The sequence below is a fragment of the Streptopelia decaocto genome (genome assembly GCF_964273445.1).
Source record: "Streptopelia decaocto genome assembly, chromosome: 3".
Lineage (NCBI taxonomy): Eukaryota > Metazoa > Chordata > Aves > Columbiformes > Columbidae > Streptopelia > Streptopelia decaocto.
This window is the reverse complement of record NC_138656.1, coordinates 29,149,106-29,166,425: the sequence shown is the minus strand read 5'-3', so window position 1 is coordinate 29,166,425 and position 17,320 is coordinate 29,149,106. Positions and strand designations below refer to the sequence as shown.

The following is a 17,320-nucleotide window of genomic DNA, read 5'->3' as shown; positions in this document are numbered from 1 at the left end:
CCTGCCATTCCCTTGGGTTCTGTTGTTGGTCAGCAGAGAGAAGAAACCAGCACCTGCTCCTCCTCCTCCCCTTATGAGGAAGCTGTAGGTCTCCTCTTAGTCTGCTCCAGGCTGAACAAAACAAGTGACTTTAGCCGCTTCTCACATGGCTTCCACTCCAACCCCTTCACCAACTTTGTGTCTCTCTTCTGGATACTTTCTAGTAGCTTAATATATTTTTTGTACTGTGGTACCCAGAACTGCACCCAATGCTCCAGGTGAGGCCGCACCAGTGCAGAGCAGAGTGGAACAATCACGTCCCTGCCCGGCTGGCAATGCTGTGCTGGATGCACCCAGGACATGGATCCCTCTTGGCTGCCAGGGACACTGTTGGCTCATGTTCAACTTGCCGTCGAGCAGAGCCCCCAGATCCCTCTCTGCAGAGCTGCTTTCCAGCATCTCACCCCTCAGTCTGTATGTACAGCCAGGGTTGCTGTGTCCCAGGTGCAAAGTCTGGCTGTTGTCCTTATTGAACTTTCTTGTCAAGCTTTGTGCATTCTAGAAGGTTAAGCTTTGCTGTAGCTGATCTAAGATGTGTCCGTTGCCTGTTTTCTGTTTACAGCAACTCTGCCTTGTGTGAGGAAAAGTCCAAAGTGTGATGCCTTAATCTAGGTTACTGAGGAGAACAGCTGTCATAAAGTTTAAATTCCACATAGAAAGGAACATGCAATAATTAATATAATTAATAACTTGCCAAAGCAGACACATATTGAATAAGCCCATTTAATCATTTGGTTGAACTATCTGGTACCTCATCTCTTCATTCCCGGTTCTGGAAAGCACTGATAAAACTTGTATTGAACTTGTGACCTTAATTCATGTAGTGGAACATCAGACAGTGGTTTCAATGGAGCTGCCTTGATTCTGGATTGCTCTTCACACTGTAAAGTAAGGGCATACTTCTGCAAATGGTGGGAAGCAGAAAAAAGTGCTGTGAAATCAGAGATTATTGTAATTCCCTTCTTGCTCGATGGTGTACCAGCTTGCAGCCGTAATTATTTGTACAAATAGAGAACTCTGTTTCCTCTACCTTACAAACTCTACCAAAACCAAATGTAAGGCAGTAAAGTTGCTTTTTGGACTAAATGGCTTTATAATTAGAATTCATAAAGATACTTCATTTTAAAATGGTAGTTTTTAAGAGTTTTTAAATTATTAACTTTTAGATTCTCAAATACTTTATTTCTTATTTTATTTCTTTGTGATTTTGGTTAAGTTTTAGATACTTAAAAAAAAAATTGCGAGGGAAATAGAGGTCGATATTTAAAAGGAATAATCTGTGATCAGGTTACACATTTGCAATGAATGTGTTCATACCTGTAATATTAAAAGCTCTGACTTTGTAAGTAACTTGTAAAATTTGCAAGTCAGTAATAGTAATGCAATAATTTTTTACAAATCTTCCACTAGAGAATACCTAAGAAAACTCCATGTTTCAAGCAAGTTTCATTAATTTGTTGCGCCATAAGTTTTTATATTATTTTTTATGTTTATGAATAATTTAAACGCTATTGTGATGTTTTAAAGAAGCCTTTTGAAGGAATTTCTAGACCTCGAATAATAGTAAGGGTCATGTTGCGAGGCCACAAATCGCAGCATCTCTCAGGGATACTGCGAAAATAAGTGCTCTTTGATTTGTGCTTTTCCCTCATGCCTACTCATATATATATATATATTTTTTTTTAAAATATGTATATTGCAAGAGTACTCGCTATTTCCATGTACAGGGTAGTACATGCATTATTCTCGTTTATGCTATTCTACTAGTTCACTTTGATTTCTCAGGTTTTATGTTATGCTAATCACTGCAGTAGTAACAATCACATACTGTCAATGTTGAGGGTTGCTTGGTTTTGAGAATGAGAGAAATGTTGGTGTTCTTGTTCACTTGTAAAAATTGTCATTGAGAACTTAATTTTTATAGTGCTGACAAGTTAGTGCAGCTCATTTATTGTTCAGTCCTGTCAGCTTTTCAACCTCCAACGTGCAAACACTTTGCTTGTGCTATATATGTAATAGGAAAAGTACTGAACACACATTTTAATGCACGTTTTGTTAAGCTTAGTGCACAGCAGATTTTTAAAAATATATAAACTTACTACATCATGGAGATTTTTTTTTCTAATTATTTTCTATGCTTTTGCTTTAAATATAACTTGCTGTTATGTATAGTGAGTTGTGCTGAAATTGGTTTCAGTTATCAAGATGTGAATGACACAACGGATGCTTATGTACTCTGCCTGTCAAATCCATAAATGCTGGTACTGAAGAAGCTTTTGTTTTCTCATGTTTCCTGGTTTTCTGGCAGCTTTCAGTCTTCCATGGGTCATTCAATAAACACTACCCTGGGTGACTTTTTGAGTTGTCATATGTCAATCAAAAGTGTATGCTTTTTAGTAAGGAGAGAAAATAAGCTTGCTTTGTTTGAGTTTGGCTGTGTCTTTTGCAGGCCAGTGTCTTGCCTTTTGCTTCATTCGTAGGTTATTTTTGCCGTTAGCTATGCCATGGAAGAGGCTGGGGGTGCAGAAAGGAGGGGAGCCCGATGAAAGCAAAGGAGGAGCCAAGTAGAAGAGAGGGAGAGAACTGAACAGAGAGGAATTAGACTGTGCTATTTGGGCATATTCAATTTGAACTGATCCATTTTATTGGGAAAAAAACAAAAACAAAGCAAACAAAAAACCAAACCAAACCAAAAAACAAACAGGTAAAAAGTTGAGAAAAGTCAAATTTCCTAAAAGTACTTTCCAGCAAGAGTTTCAGGACGTAGTGTCACATTAAATGAAAATATTTTTTCCTCTTCATTGTATCATGACTGGTTCTGGTGTGGGATTAAAAAATTGCCAGAGGTCATTGTTTGGCATATACATTTTTAATGTGGGGATGGATATGTCATTGTATTAAATATATTCTCAGTCCATTGCTGATATGAGTCACCTGGTGTAGCAGTTGCCGAGTGTATTTGTTTACTAACTTTGAGAAAGCCAGTGAGTGTGAGAAGCTGCTTTCATTAGAAATCTAGGGTATCATAAAATGTGTATCAACTGTACAAATATTGCAATTTTAGCAAATACCCTTAAATGAATTTGCTGTTTTTTTCTAGTTTTATAAAATATTCCAAGTAGCACATTTCCTCAGGAGAGAGGAGTGAGCGGAACTCCAGCATGTCTTCAGTGGAGCTGGAAGAAGTCTGTATATTTACAGAGGCATTTAGCAAGCTCCTCACACCTCCTGGGGGCTGCCTGTGCTCTGAGTGAGGCCAGTGGGAACTTTATACCCAGAAGCTGCTGTTTCTCACCTGTTTGCTGCAAGGAGGTGGATGGTCACTGACTTCAGACTAAACAGAATTCCCACATATGACCACATTCACAGGGGCTTCATGACTTCTGCCTCGTCCCTCTAGAAATTTACTCTTTCTTCTCCCCCTATCAGTGTAACTTTTTGGTTTTCCCCCCTCTTATCCTTTGGCACTTTTCAGGAAAATCTCCAACTGAATTTGTTGCTGTTCAGCCATGTGGTCTATGAAACTCCACTCCTGATGGTCCTCACTTTACCTTTCTGTACTACCGCAGGATATCCCCTGTATTTGTAGAGCTTTAACAGCCACAAAATACAGTTTTGGACTGAAATGGAAATGTAGGCTTTCCACCTAGCGGTTTGGACGGTCACCTTTGTTACTAGTTGGAAAGTGTCTCATTGAAATCTTCAGGAGTTATGTGGTTGATGATAATTGCAATTGAGATTACTTCCCCTTAGTCACATAACAATATGCGTTGAAGAAAACTGGTACCTGTGCTGGAGGGAGGAAGATGTTTTTGGATTCCGTCATTTGCTGCTAGCTTGCTTGTGTCAAATAAGTTAGTTTTAGAAATATGACCATATTAGCAATGGGTTTGAATTTGTGTAACAAGCTTAGCAATATTACTGCTCCGGTTATGACACAAGCACAAGTAAATAGAAGATGAATTCCAGCAACTTGCAAGTGACTTGAAGCATTTACAAGATCAAGTGTGCATTTTTGTTTTCTTTTTTTTTTTTTTAATGTCAGATCTGACAGACTTTGTTTTTGTTTTATCATTTTCTTTGAAAATATAAATCCCTTTCTCTCTCTGGGGATATTTCAGTAATAATAATATGCTGTTAAAATAAACAGAATTTGGATTTTTGAAAACAAGAAATGAGTCAGAGTTAAGTACATAGGATAACAATATATCCTATAACAATATAACACTTGGAGAAACCACAAGCAATCTTCAAAAGAAATTATTGAAGTTAGGTCCTTTTATCAAACATCAGAGGGATAAGCTTGTTTTCTTAGAATCTAACTGAAAGGGATTTTCCAGAGGACGCTAGAGATTAAAACCCCCTGCCTGAACTTTCCAGCATTTCCACCTGACATGTAAGGTGTATTTTGACTTTTTTTTTATATTTCTGCACGTGAAAAAGGTACTTATCATTAGATAATTTGTGTTGCATTCGTCCTGCTGTACTTAAGGGCTTATCCTGAATGCATTTCGCTTTTGTGGTTTCACAAGCATTTGAAATGCAACTGATTGTATATAGGCCACAGCGCAAGTAGGGAATGTTTTTTCCCCTTTTTAAATTTTAAAACATGTTTCTGTGGGTTGAATCTCTGTGAAATAATATAATTTTGAACTTTGCTTAAGATGTGTTGTCCCACCTAATTTCTCATTCAGTAAATGTCATTCAGGCTGCACAGTTATAGTACTATTTAAAGAAAAAAAAAAAAAAGTATTTTTTCAAGAGGCTTGTTGGCTAGTCTCACATGCCAATATTAAAAGTCATGGATATAGAAGTTAATGGTAGGTACCAAGAAAGTAAAATAATGTTTTATGAGGTGTTAGAAGTGTTTCAGGACTTACTTTTAGACAGAAAAAATTAAATTGCATTTACTTAATTGAAGGTTGACTTTTGGATTCAAAGGACAAGTGAAGTATAACTTGATCGAAAACCAAACTGGGTTGTCCTACACGCAGCTCGGTCTTGTTTAGGATGAAAGTTGATCTTGTTACAATTCTGTAGTGCTGAACTGGGGTCAAAAACCTGCAGGTTGCTGCCTGGACTTGAGAACTCTTCCTGTCCCCACTGCTTTGTGTCCAGCATCATTAGGTCATGTCTACACTGGCTCCGAGTCATTCTTGTTCAATTGCATTGGAAGGTGCCTTACGTGACTCTTGGGCATTGTAAAGTAATGACGATGCATGGGCTGGTCATGTCGATGCCTACTAACGTTTGTAAATGTAAAATTAAAAGTATTTAAGAATTGCTGTGTTTTGCAGTAGAGTTTTAAGTTGTTTGAATTTGGCTTTCAGAAAGACATGCAGTCATACTGTATTTTCTGAAATTACGATTTTTACAGGGGACCAGGAAAAAGATTATCAAATGCTTTATAGTTACGTGTATTGTTTTAGTATTTGTGGGGGTTTTTATATTGCCAAAGGTAAAGAGCTTAAAGCTGTAATGTACTTCCATGTAAAAGCTGCTTGTTAGGGTTGTTCTAGTCTAACACTAGTGATCTGTTGTTTAGTGTCTGTGGTCAGGCCAAGTCAGTGTACTGGCCCCACCACCTGTGCTCACGCAGACCAAATTCATCCTCCAGGCTTCATGAGAACAGTGGTTCTTTGACTTGGCGGATTTGTCATCCTAATGACAAATGTATTTTTACAGTGTCCATACTGACATACTGCTAGAGAGAACTGAGCTGAGAGGCTATTTAAAGTACTGCCTTCCTGTTGTGTACATCAACAGGGTTTTGATTTCTATTACAGTTGTAGTAGCACCCTCTCAAGGAACAGATAGGTTTTCAGTAATGTTAATTATTTTTACTGAGTGATGATAGCTCTTGAAACCGACCATAACAACAATCCTTGCTCTCTGCTTCGTACCATATAGAAAGAAAAGATAGATGAAGTATTGGGGGAGGTGAAAATAGGACAAAACTATTGTGCATAATAGGCAGTCGTTCTTAAACATTATTTTTAGTGTTAAACATTAGCGCTGTGTTTAATGAAAGTACATGAAATTGTGTTGTATTAGTTTTTTAGCCTGGGTTTGCAGAATGGTGGTTTTAAAATACACAATGTAATATTATTTTTACTGGTAATTTTAACAAATTTGCCACAGACTAATTTGAGTGGTAATCATGACCAGAAATCAAAACAGAAGCCCTTGATTTTCTTCCAGATTCACGAATGTAAGTTACATTTGGGATATTGAGGTAGTCTTTATAAAAAGATCAGAAAAATGTAATGTCTGAATTTCATTTATTGGTCAACTATGATTATTTACTGTAGCCATTTCAATTAATCAAATAGTATAATTTTATGTATATTGTTCCCCTTCTCATTGATAATTCCTTAGAAAACAAATACTATAATATGGTTACTCTGCCTGCTATTTCTACAGGCAGATTAATTTCTATAGTGCTCCCCACAAAAAACCCAAACCAAACAAATATCTAAGTACTTCCTAATGCTATCTGAGAAGCAAGGTGGCTTTGTCTTCAGGAGAGTGATAATAAAAGAAAGTTTGCAGATTTGCACTGGGCATTTCGCAGTTTGTGGCAAGTCCCTTATTTCTGCTGGTCTTAGTTTCCATAAATAGGGGATATCAATCTATTTTGTTGCTTGGAGATATCCACAGAAAATTTACTAAAACCTTAGTGATTTATTTGGGTGCTAAATTCAAGACAGTATTTGAAAATGGCACCAAAGGATGTGCCCCTCCTTGTTAGGCGTAGCTGTCGGGGTGCTTTGCGTGCTTGACTCCAAGTAAGCACCTGGTCTGAATGGTTCAGCTGGCCCCGGGAGCTGGTTTCTCCTGGTTTTGTGTGGGGAGTTGTAGGGGTGGTATTTGTTCCCCAGATAGAGACAGCAAATAAGTCAGAGTTATTCTGATTAAAAAGAAAGTACTTAATGGTGTTAGCAGGTGGAAACCCTCATGCATAGGGGTGCATTCGGAGTTAGTGTTAATACGAAAATATTTTATTTAGAAGCATTTGCAGGGGATCAGCTGAAGCAAGTCTACCACGTTGGTGCGTGGAGGGCTTGTTTGGGCTGTGCAGCATAAGATTCTGCATAAGCACCCTTGGAAAGTAGCTTTGCATATGGGTCTTGGATTTTATTTGTGTAGATGTTATTCTGATGTGCATAATGCAGCAGTTGAGAGGGGCTCCTGTCTTTACAAACCTGTTGTAGCAAGCTAGTAGCATGGAGTACATGTGCTTTTAGCAGTGTCTGAATAATCTGATAGCACCACCTAGATAGTACATAGCAGTATATAGTATCATCTAGACTCTAATGTTTGAGTTGAGTGAAATTCTTGGAAGACAGGAAAATGCTTTGCACTTGAAACCTTTCTGAAGTGTAGCATGTTACAGTAGGAAGTCTTGACAATGGTATTGGAATAATCACATTTTTAATTAACTTATTTTAGAAACTTAAGTCCTAACACCTCTCTGTGCTTTGTGTCAATGTAAAGAGGGATGTAGAAATTTCTTGATCATAGCGAAAGGAAGCTGTGAAAGTCAGTAGCTGCATCTTGGGAGGCAGATCCACTGTCTGGAAAGTTTTCCTAGTGTCTGCAACTTAACATCATTCAGTAGCTCAATCTGTCTTCTGTGAGGTATTGGTATCTTAGGGATTGTTTTAGCCATGCTGTCTTGTGTGGTAAGCAGGGTGACTGTTCTGTCCTGTCTGCCCATTCACTTTATGCCTTCACATTTGTGCTGTGATGTCCATTCCAAGTGGTACGACTGTTCTGTGTTGGAGTAATAAAGAACAACTTGTGTGTGTCTTGGTTTTTTTAATGGTGACCATCATGCAGCAATCTAGTTAAAAGATTGCAAATAATCTTTGTGAGACTTGACAATGTCTTGTTTTCCTGGCAAAAGAAATAAACAGTTGAATATTACGTTTTTTTCCAAATTGCGTGTATTCCATCACATGAATTTTACAAAAACTATTGCATCCACAAGCTTAAATCTTCACATAAATACCAGCTTCACATTTGAAACTTGGGATCTGTAAGCACTGGTCTGTCTTCCATTAGCAGAGGTATTTTGGGAAGCTTAGCTTTTGATGGTGATATATCCTTTCCTTGTTTGGGGGGGGAATATAGTTGGCTGAATCACTATCTAGGTTCACTTTCAGCAGACTGGAAATAAAGCTTCTACTGAATTAAGCTTCTTCCAAAGAACTGTTTAGAAAGATTAGGCCATACCTATGGATTACCATCTTTGCTATACTCTATGCTGTAAGGCATTATAGAGACAATGGGGGTTGTCTCAGTTTTGAATCATGTAACTCCATGTTATTCCTTCTGAAGAGTGATCCTTATCTTACAGAATGAGACTGAAATGCGGGAAAACAGCAGTCTAGTCTAATCTCTGCCACAGACTGTATATTCTGAGTTGTTCTCTCAGGCCTAGACTTTTTTTTAGAGGTGGCCAAGAACTGCTACAGTTAATGGAACCTGTTAATGTAACTTGTGAAACTATATGATAATCAGCTTCCAAGTATCTTGGAGTCAGTAGCCTTTCCTAAAAGCAGAAAGACATTTTGAGGACTGTCCATATCTTTTCTCCTTTTGCCTTCCTCCATCATAATGAAAAAAAATGTTGAATTAGTATCTTTCTCCTATTAAATTTTTAATTTGTGCTTCATCATGGAAAATCTAGCCCAGTATTTGGCAGCTGCACTTGGTAAAGAAGAGGCCAAGTTTTGTTTCTGAACAGGTTTATTCTAGTTCTTGTACTGTGGTGTGTAAATGCGTCCTTACATGAGCATGTGTGTGAGCTGGAAGCCTCTAGCTCTAGTACATTACCCAGTTGATGGCAGCAGGAGGATGGAATATATAGAACATCCTAACTAAGAGAAGCTTCATCTTCAGTAAGTCAGAAAAACAGAAACATAAGGCTTCTTTATGGGGTGTGGGTTTTTTTTTTTTTTTGTTTCTCTTTATTCAGAAAAGTCGTCATTGCCTTGTAGTAGCAACGCATTAGGAAGTAGAAAATGACATTAGATCTACAAAGTATACAAGTAAGCTTTGTGGTTGTGAGGCCAAAACTGTTGGCAAATGCCAGTACTTATGCACATACATGGCTTTTGGCATGCGAACTTTATAGAGAAGGAGCAACACTGGTGAAATTTGCGCTTCTTGTTTTTCAGTAACTTTACTATGTATCGCATCATGAAAATACATCACATGACCATTACTTGAAATGAGGGGGGTATGACATACGTTGCCATAAGTTTTACAGTTGTTTCAGTTATTAAACCCTACTTGAGGAACTACCAACATTAGTGGATTGGGATTGATGTTGTTGGCATGTTAAATTTAACTGTGAAGTCTTTAAAAGATCTGAATGGCTCAGGAGGTAAAACAAAGTATTGGATGAAGTGTTTGCTGTCTTGGCTTGGATCCAGCTTGATGTCCAAAATGAATGCATCACAAAACCACAACAGATCAACCCAGATTAACATGGGTGATGTATAAGAGCCCTGAAGCTAAGCCAACATAGTGATTGAATTAGCTCCTGCATTTAGAGAGGCTTCTCCCTCCAGGTCAGACTTCTGAGCGTCGATGGGCTTGTGTGGGGAACTAGCAGTTATGGATTGAAGTATGCCTGCATTGTGGAGGAAAAGAAGTCTTAGAGCTTCGGAACTTTTATCTTTGACAAGTGTGACTGATTTTCTTTTAGGAGGCGGGGGGGAAAGGGGAAATACTATGAACAATAATGGAAAAACTGGAAGAATTTCCATTAGTGGTGCTTTGGTCAAGGACCTGCCAATCTTCCCAGAAATATTTGTTCAAAATCTGAAACATTTTGTTGCTGCAGGGCTAATATGTGCCTTAGGTATTGCCCAGCCTCATACAATACCTGGCTTGTTCTTTTAGTAAATAATAACAGTACTATAGTGTGATGCTCATAAATAGGACTATTTTCAAACATTTGTGTGTGCAGGTGCAAAAGTACAGCATTTGTGTTCTCTAAATACCTTACTTTTAAAATATTGTCTTATTTTTAATAAACTGTTCTTATAGCCAAATAAATTTCAGATTAAAGACAAGACATAGTGGATGAACATGAGTGTTATTCCTTTGAGTAATCATTATGTGTTTAATATAGTTTTGTTTTTACATGATGCAGGGAAATAGTTATTAAAAAAACAGAAATGTGAAGAGTGTCTTATTCTAGGGATTTGTATCATGACAAAGATGTTGCAAAGAGAGTAGACCTTGTAAAAAATATGTTCTGCAGTTTATTTTTTTAACCAGTACCCTCACATAAGATATTGATAAGTTCCCTCAACTCCTTTATTAATGTTAGTATTGTTTGCAGTTCTTATTTATGTACGCTTCAATGTTTCAGTAACCTGATATCTGCATTTTTGTTTCTCAGCATGATGTATCACAGACTTTGCTTAAAGCAACTCTGGACAGTGTGGTTGAAGAGTGTGTCAGCTTTGTAGGAGTTGATATTAACATCTGCTCAGAAATACTATTAAGGTGAGTCAAACATTTTCCTATTCCAGTAATTACATGGCTCTGGATCACAGAGTCTCTGTTTAGTCTGCCATCTGACTCAAGCTTAGCTGGAGCAAATGGCTCTTACGTTAAACTTCCAGTTACATGAAAATGACACATTAAGACAGTCTTTCACTGGATCATTAAGACTCAGTTTTTAAAGCTATATGTGATTCTCCAGGGTAAAACTATTTTTCGAAGAAAAACAGATATTTAAAATTTTTGAGCCAAATCTCAATTTCAGAAAAACTTGATATAATTAATCTGTATTTTTACACTGAGAAGGGGATTTTTCAAATGTACTTTCTGTCTCTTCGAAGGTGTTTTTATGGTACTGCTAAGTGGAACAGGTTGTAAAAGTTGGGTGAGGAAAGGAGAAAAGGAAAGATTTAAGGGGAAACTGCTGAAAAATTTATCCCTTTTTACTGTTTTCTTTTTTGTTGTTGTTTTAAGTTATGCCACATTTACTTGGAAAATGTTCTGGATTTTATTTCTCTTGGTTAGAAATTAAAAGCTTGTTTTCTTTCTTCAGTGTGTTGAATTCAGAATTGTTTAGCTGAACAGCCTCTCAGAAGAGCAAAAGTGTTACTGTCATCCTCTCTAGTAGAATCCTTGAATCATTTCAGTTGGAAGCGACCCTCAGGATCATCAAGTCCAACTATAACCTAACTCTAGCACTAAACCAAGTCCCTAAGAACCTTGTCTGAACGCCTTTTAAACACCTCCAGGGATGATGACTCCACCACTTCCCTGGGCAGCCGGTTCCAATGCCCGACAACCCTTTCTGGGAAAGAATTTTTTCCCAATATCTAATCTAAACCTCTCCTAGTGCAACTTGAGGGCATTTCCTCTTGTCCTATCACTTGCTACTCAGGAGAAGAGACCAACACCCTCCATGCTACAACCTCCTTTCAAGTAGTTTCAATAGGAGGGGAAGAAAATGAATGTCCATAATCTTAGTAGTGATAATTATATTAGGTATCAAAGTTAGGAAAATGTATTCCTGCTAGCCCTATCTTTAGTTATTTTTAACCCCTTATGATAATTCTTGAAAACAAAACTGTCTTTCCGTATTTTGAAAGACACTCTCTATTCTTTTTGTTTTTTTCTACTTTCTCGTCCATGTTTTTTTCCGTGTATCTAATTCTTAGCCTGACTCCTGATTTATCTTCTGTCTTACCTTCTTTCAGATTGAGATCAGCTATTAGTAAAAAAGTGGTAGCATTGGTAAATGAGGCTGACCAGCTTTCATTCCATTAATAAAAGCCTATGAAAGCAAGGGCAGTGGGTGAGCCCTGTCAGCCTTCTGCAGGGTCCAACTAGACTGCGCAGCTCAGCAGAGGGCACCAGGCTGAGGTGCTGCTGTGTCTCCTCAAGACACCGAACATGGAGTGACACTGTCCAGTCATGGTTACAGGAGGTAACCATGTCAGCTAAGTAATTTGTTTGGTCTAATTAACCTGATGTTTGTATGCACATGGTGCATCAAGTTCTGGATCTAACTTGATACTCAGGAGTTCATTTCTGCTGTTCTGTGTAGATGCGGTCCAAGTTTCCCACAGATGTGCAGTGTATGAAATTGTTGCTCTGTCTAGAATATACCATGAGCGAGGCTTTTTGCTTATGCTTTCTGATGCATCAAATACACTTCTTGACACATATTACACGTGGAAGGGATGACAATGCTACAGTACCTGCATTACTGCTCAGTACCACACTTGAAAGACTTGAGATCATCAGTGGAAAATTCTGTGAACTCTGTTGTGTTCCTTTGTCAGTGTAAATAAACTGGATTTCTTAATGTTTCTAAGAAATATTTGGACAAAATTCCACTCCTAATGATAAATATTTTTATCTGTAGTTAAAGGTGCAGTCAAAGATAAAGCTTTCACCAACTTTGGATTATTTTTTTAACTTTTGCTTGAAGATGAGAATGATAGAAAGGGGTTTTTAAATTTTTTTTCCCTGATTTTTGACTGTTCTTGCCAGGTTTGCTAGTGGTGTCATTCTAGAATCAGTCTATGCCATTCCACAAACAGGTCTCTGCTGCTGTTGACTTACAGCAATGGCATCTGATAGATAAAGCCAGATGGGAGACATTTCCTTCTCTAGTGCCAGGAGTAACTGCCCACCACAACTCTTGTCCCTCTTTCTATGCTTAACACACTCCATACGCAAAAAGTTGTACTCACATGTGTGTACAGAAAGTGTGCAGCAAACCCACTGTGTCCTGAAGGAGCTTGGCTAACTGCAGTTGCACCTCACAGGTAAGTTCTTTGCTGGGTCCAAGTTGCCCTGAGAACACCCCATGCAGCCTGTTCCTAGCTGTTCTTTTATCTCGAGAGCAGCTGAGAGAAAAGGAACAAGCTGTGTGGATCTGTTAAATTATGAGGAAGGCAAGTTGCTCCCAGCCACTCTCCTTCTGGATAGCAGACATCAGCTCTTCACCTTGGGACAAGGTGTTGTGGTACCATTGGAAGAGAATAGCTGAGAGGGGGCTGTTCTCACAGGAGCAATTTATCTGTCCTGAATACTCTTCCCACATCGTTTCCTGAAGAGGGCAGCTGGGAACAGGCCATAAGACATGACAAATTGAGTTGGCATTACAGAAATAGCCAAGAGATCATAAATTATGTGTCCCTGGCTTACTCCAGGAACTGTATGTACGGAACTGTATTGCTATACCAACTTCTGTTGATTTGAATGGATTCCTTCTGTAGAATTGAAAGAAGGGATACTTTTTAAGATGATGTCTTTGAGTCTATTTGCAGATATCTTAGCTGTTTTTAAGTTTTGTAAACCAGATTTTCTACAGTAACATATATCCTTGTAGTGGATGGCACTTGTATTAATGAATGTTCAATGGTAGTAAATTTACTCTGTAAACTTTTCTCTTAGACACATTGCAGGACTGAATGCTAACAGGGCTAAAAATATAATTGAATGGCGAGAGAAGAATGGACCATTTATAAACAGAGAACAGCTCAAAGAAGTTAAAGGTCTGGGTCCCAAATCCTTCCAACAGTGCGCTGGCTTCATCAGATTCAATCAAGAATATATAAAGACCTTCTGCAGGTAATAGGGGTGTTAGCTATCTTGACTAAATTATGCAAAATAGTACAAGAAGATTTTTTTCTCCTTTTCTGTTTTGTATTCAGGCTTGAGACTTAGGGAATCCTAGGCCTTTGCACTCTGAAAGACAGTGTCTTAACAGATAAACTCCTTGAAGTCAATGGTTGAAGCTAGTTCTTCCTCTCAATAATCATGGCTTATTAGCCTAGTACTCTTAAGTCAAGGTTTCAATAAGTACATAAATTTAATTACAAATCTTGCCACTGAGTTGGTAGAAGTAGTTTGACATGCAGTGGTGTCGTTGATCTGAGATACCAAAACCTTAGGCTTGTGTTTCAAGCATAATTTAGAGATTTGTAAATTCATTTTAATGTGGTAAAGATTACTCTGCAGAATGTAATGGTGGTTAACTAGTGGATTTCCTGAGAGTTTCAATTCCATTATCTGGAGAGAGGAAGTTGAATAGCTGCCTGGATGAAACTCTGTGTTATATTCTTGTGCCTAGCAAGCATGATGTGTCTGACTTCTGTCTCAAATATGTGAGGTCCTTTCCCAAGTCGAGTTTGTCAACAGTAGGTCATCCTTTTCTCTGCCCTCTCATACCCTCGTTCTGTACCAACTCCACAACTGAAAGTGCCCTTTCTGGGACAGTGTCTCTTCTCCTGCTTTTCCCATTTCTTCTTCCAACATAAAATCTAAGAAAGGGCACAGTGGTAACACCATCCCCAACCTTTTGCCACTGACTCTTCTCAATAAATATTTTCTTGGGAAGCACATGCTATTTCTTCCTAACCTAATGCTCAGAAGCAATATTGTATTCCTGGTTGTTGCTGGCCAGTGAGCACAAGAACAGCTTCTAGGCAGAAGGTAGGCACATTAGGCCTGGCTTACTGCCTGGGTAGAAGGTGTACAGATTGGTTGCCCATCTGGCAGGGAAGCACATGCTGCTGGCCAAATGGTGTGCACTGCAAGTACCAGAAGACCAAAGAAACTGCTTTCAAGGCTATAGATGATTGATAGCTCTTATGCTGTACAGATCTCTTGTAGTGAATGCTGCAATATAACTGAGGAAGAAAAGGCTGACACCTTTTTTTTTTTCCTCCTAAAAGTTCACTGGTGAAATGTTTAAGAACATTGTGGGGTTTTTTTCCTTGCTGGAGCATGCTTCTGATGTTAGTTGGATTCAATAAAACTTGAGAACACTGTATAACCTGAGAAATCTGCTATAACTTTGGAGTTTGAGGCCAAAATAAAGCTCAAACACCATCGCCTCCACAATGTTTTTTGTGGCTGTGGCTGGCAAAATGAAATGCTTTTGACATGGACTTTGAGAAGGTTTCATTTTTGTCCTCTCTGATCATGTTGATGGATGTGTAGTGCTGTGTGTATTAGGTTTTGTACTTGGAAGTTAACGAATACTGGTTATTTTAAAAACCTGAAACGGAAAGAGAAAGTTACATCTGCATTTCTGCTGATGGTCAACGTATGGGTAGAACCCAAAGTGCGACTGCTAGTTCCAGGTCCTGTGGTGCGTTCTCTTTTGTCCTGCAAAAGCAGGAACCACTTGTGATCTAGGAAACACAAACAAACCAAAAAAAAGGGCAAGAAAGGAGCCTTTGTCAGTGGGAGTCATTTGATGCCTTTACTGTATCCTGAGCATTTTTTGCTTAAGGGGAACTTTAAAGGAAGAAGTGTGCTAATAGGAAATACGCTGCACACGTGAAGATAGATCTTTCTCTCCCGTCATCTGTGAAGTCCTCCTACCAATGTGGGTAGTCTGTCTGTGGATCTCTCTGACTTTGGAGCCTTTTCATTATTCAGCCAATCAATCAAAGGAAAAAAAAAAAATTAAAAAGCCCGACCCAAAAGCTAACTGAAGCTGACTGATTAGGAGTCAGTAATGTATTCACTAAGTTTTAGGAAAAGCTGTAGTAAGATAATTTTGCAAAAATGGTTTATAAATTCTGAAACAGAAGTAGATTCCACCTTTAGTTTTTTTCCTGTTCTAAGTAAATCTGGATCTGAGTTCTTTTGATTTGAAATTTTTCTTATTTAGACCTGGCCCATGTTTGAGCAGAATTCTTCAGAAATTTAAGTCTAGGAAGTCAATATATGTGGTTTAAGGAGTTCTGATGTTTAAGCATTCACATACTTTCCTTGTTCTGTCCATATGCTTGAGCTACAATTTGCTTACCTAAAGATGGTATGAATAGAAAATTTTGTTTATAAATTTTTCAAAATTAAAATTATGCAGACTATTAACTGACAGTTAAGTATGAAAGTATCCTCATGAGATCTTTATGAAGCAGTTAGATGAAATTGTCTCCATTTTACAGACAGAAGGTGCTATCCAGATTGCAAACACTACGATAGGTTGTTTAGTGTTTTCTTTATAATCTCGTCATCATTTAGAAATTTTGAAGTACAGAATCCCTTCCCAATGATTTTTCCTATTTTAAATTAATATACGTGTGCACTGATAGGCTGTATTTTTATGCTATAATTCTGTTGTTAAGCTTCGCTCGTAACGACCTTTTAGGGGTTTTGTACTTTTCTTTTTTAAAGAATTAGCATATACAAGTTCAATTGCATTTTTCATGTGTGGTCAGTGGGCTAGGATCTTGCTCATTAAGAATGACATGTCTTTTTTTGATTTCTGACAGTAATAAGAAAAATGAACTTGGAAGTCGTGAACTTTTGACTAAAACAGGTGCACAGGGTAAAAAGAAGAGCAAACCAACACCATATGCCTCACGACAGCCCAATCCTTTGGACCAAACTTGTATTCATCCAGAGTCTTACAACATTGCAACGAGGTAAGCAGTGGGAAACCATTGAACCATTGACACTGTCAATTTTTAAAATGAAAATACTGTTTTGTTTTTTTTCTAACAACAGCCTGAGACAGGAATACTTATATTAATTTGTTGCTTTCTTCCCTTTCTTCAAGCAGAAGATATGATTCGGAAATTCTTTAGAACTGAAGGGTTTCAACTGATGCGTTTTGTCTCCTGTGTGCATGCAAGTTTTTAGCTTTATCCTTTTTTTTAATTTATTTTACGTGTTGTTTTTCATTGAGGAAATCAGTTAATTTTCAGAACTTTGCCAGACCTTCCTCCCATGACCCTGTCTTCTTCATATCACCACTTCGTGCCTCATTGAGGCAGCTGGTGAATGCTCGTGTAAGCTGTGATCTCTTCTATCGTCAGCCATGGTTCAAATTGGACTCTGCTTGTCCCTTTGAGAAAACATTCTCTCCTACCATAAAAAAGCATGTATGTATTTTTTTTTAACTGATTTGCAGTGAGCAAGTTCTTTTCTTTAAGCATGCTAGAGGTAATTTCAGCAGTAGCTAGATGCTGTAGGGTTCTTATCTATGCTGAGAAGATTATTCCTGGAGAAACACAGTTTTGCTTCCTGTTCATAACAAAACCGTCTTTAAGCCTCAAAGAGATGTGCTGAATTTCTGAATTCACGAAGCTTGAGTTTTCTATATAAAAACCTCTTACAGGACTTTGCATTTTTAGGACCCCTTCCCTCCTGTGCTTTTTCTGTTCTCTCTCTGATGGAAATAATCGTGTATACAACTTCGTACACATAACTCTGTGTGCTTTCCTTCTGCTGGGCATGCAGTCCAGTTTTGTTTCATCCTCTCCATGCCACA

At 38.1% G+C, this 17,320-nt stretch overlaps 1 protein-coding gene across 3 annotated transcripts in view; it reads left to right on the top strand.

Annotated features, from left to right (window-relative positions):
• Positions 1 to 17,320, top strand: part of SRBD1 (S1 RNA binding domain 1) — a 131,480-nt gene that overhangs the window by 98,648 nt on the left and 15,512 nt on the right. For all 3 annotated transcript variants that reach the window (XM_082047646.1, XM_082047648.1, XM_082047647.1), the window contains exons 18-20: positions 10,460 to 10,566; positions 13,483 to 13,659; positions 16,320 to 16,472. In XM_082047646.1, coding sequence (XP_081903772.1) covers positions 10,460 to 10,566; positions 13,483 to 13,659; positions 16,320 to 16,472 — 437 coding nt within the window. The remainder of the gene's footprint in view (positions 1 to 10,459; positions 10,567 to 13,482; positions 13,660 to 16,319; positions 16,473 to 17,320) is intronic.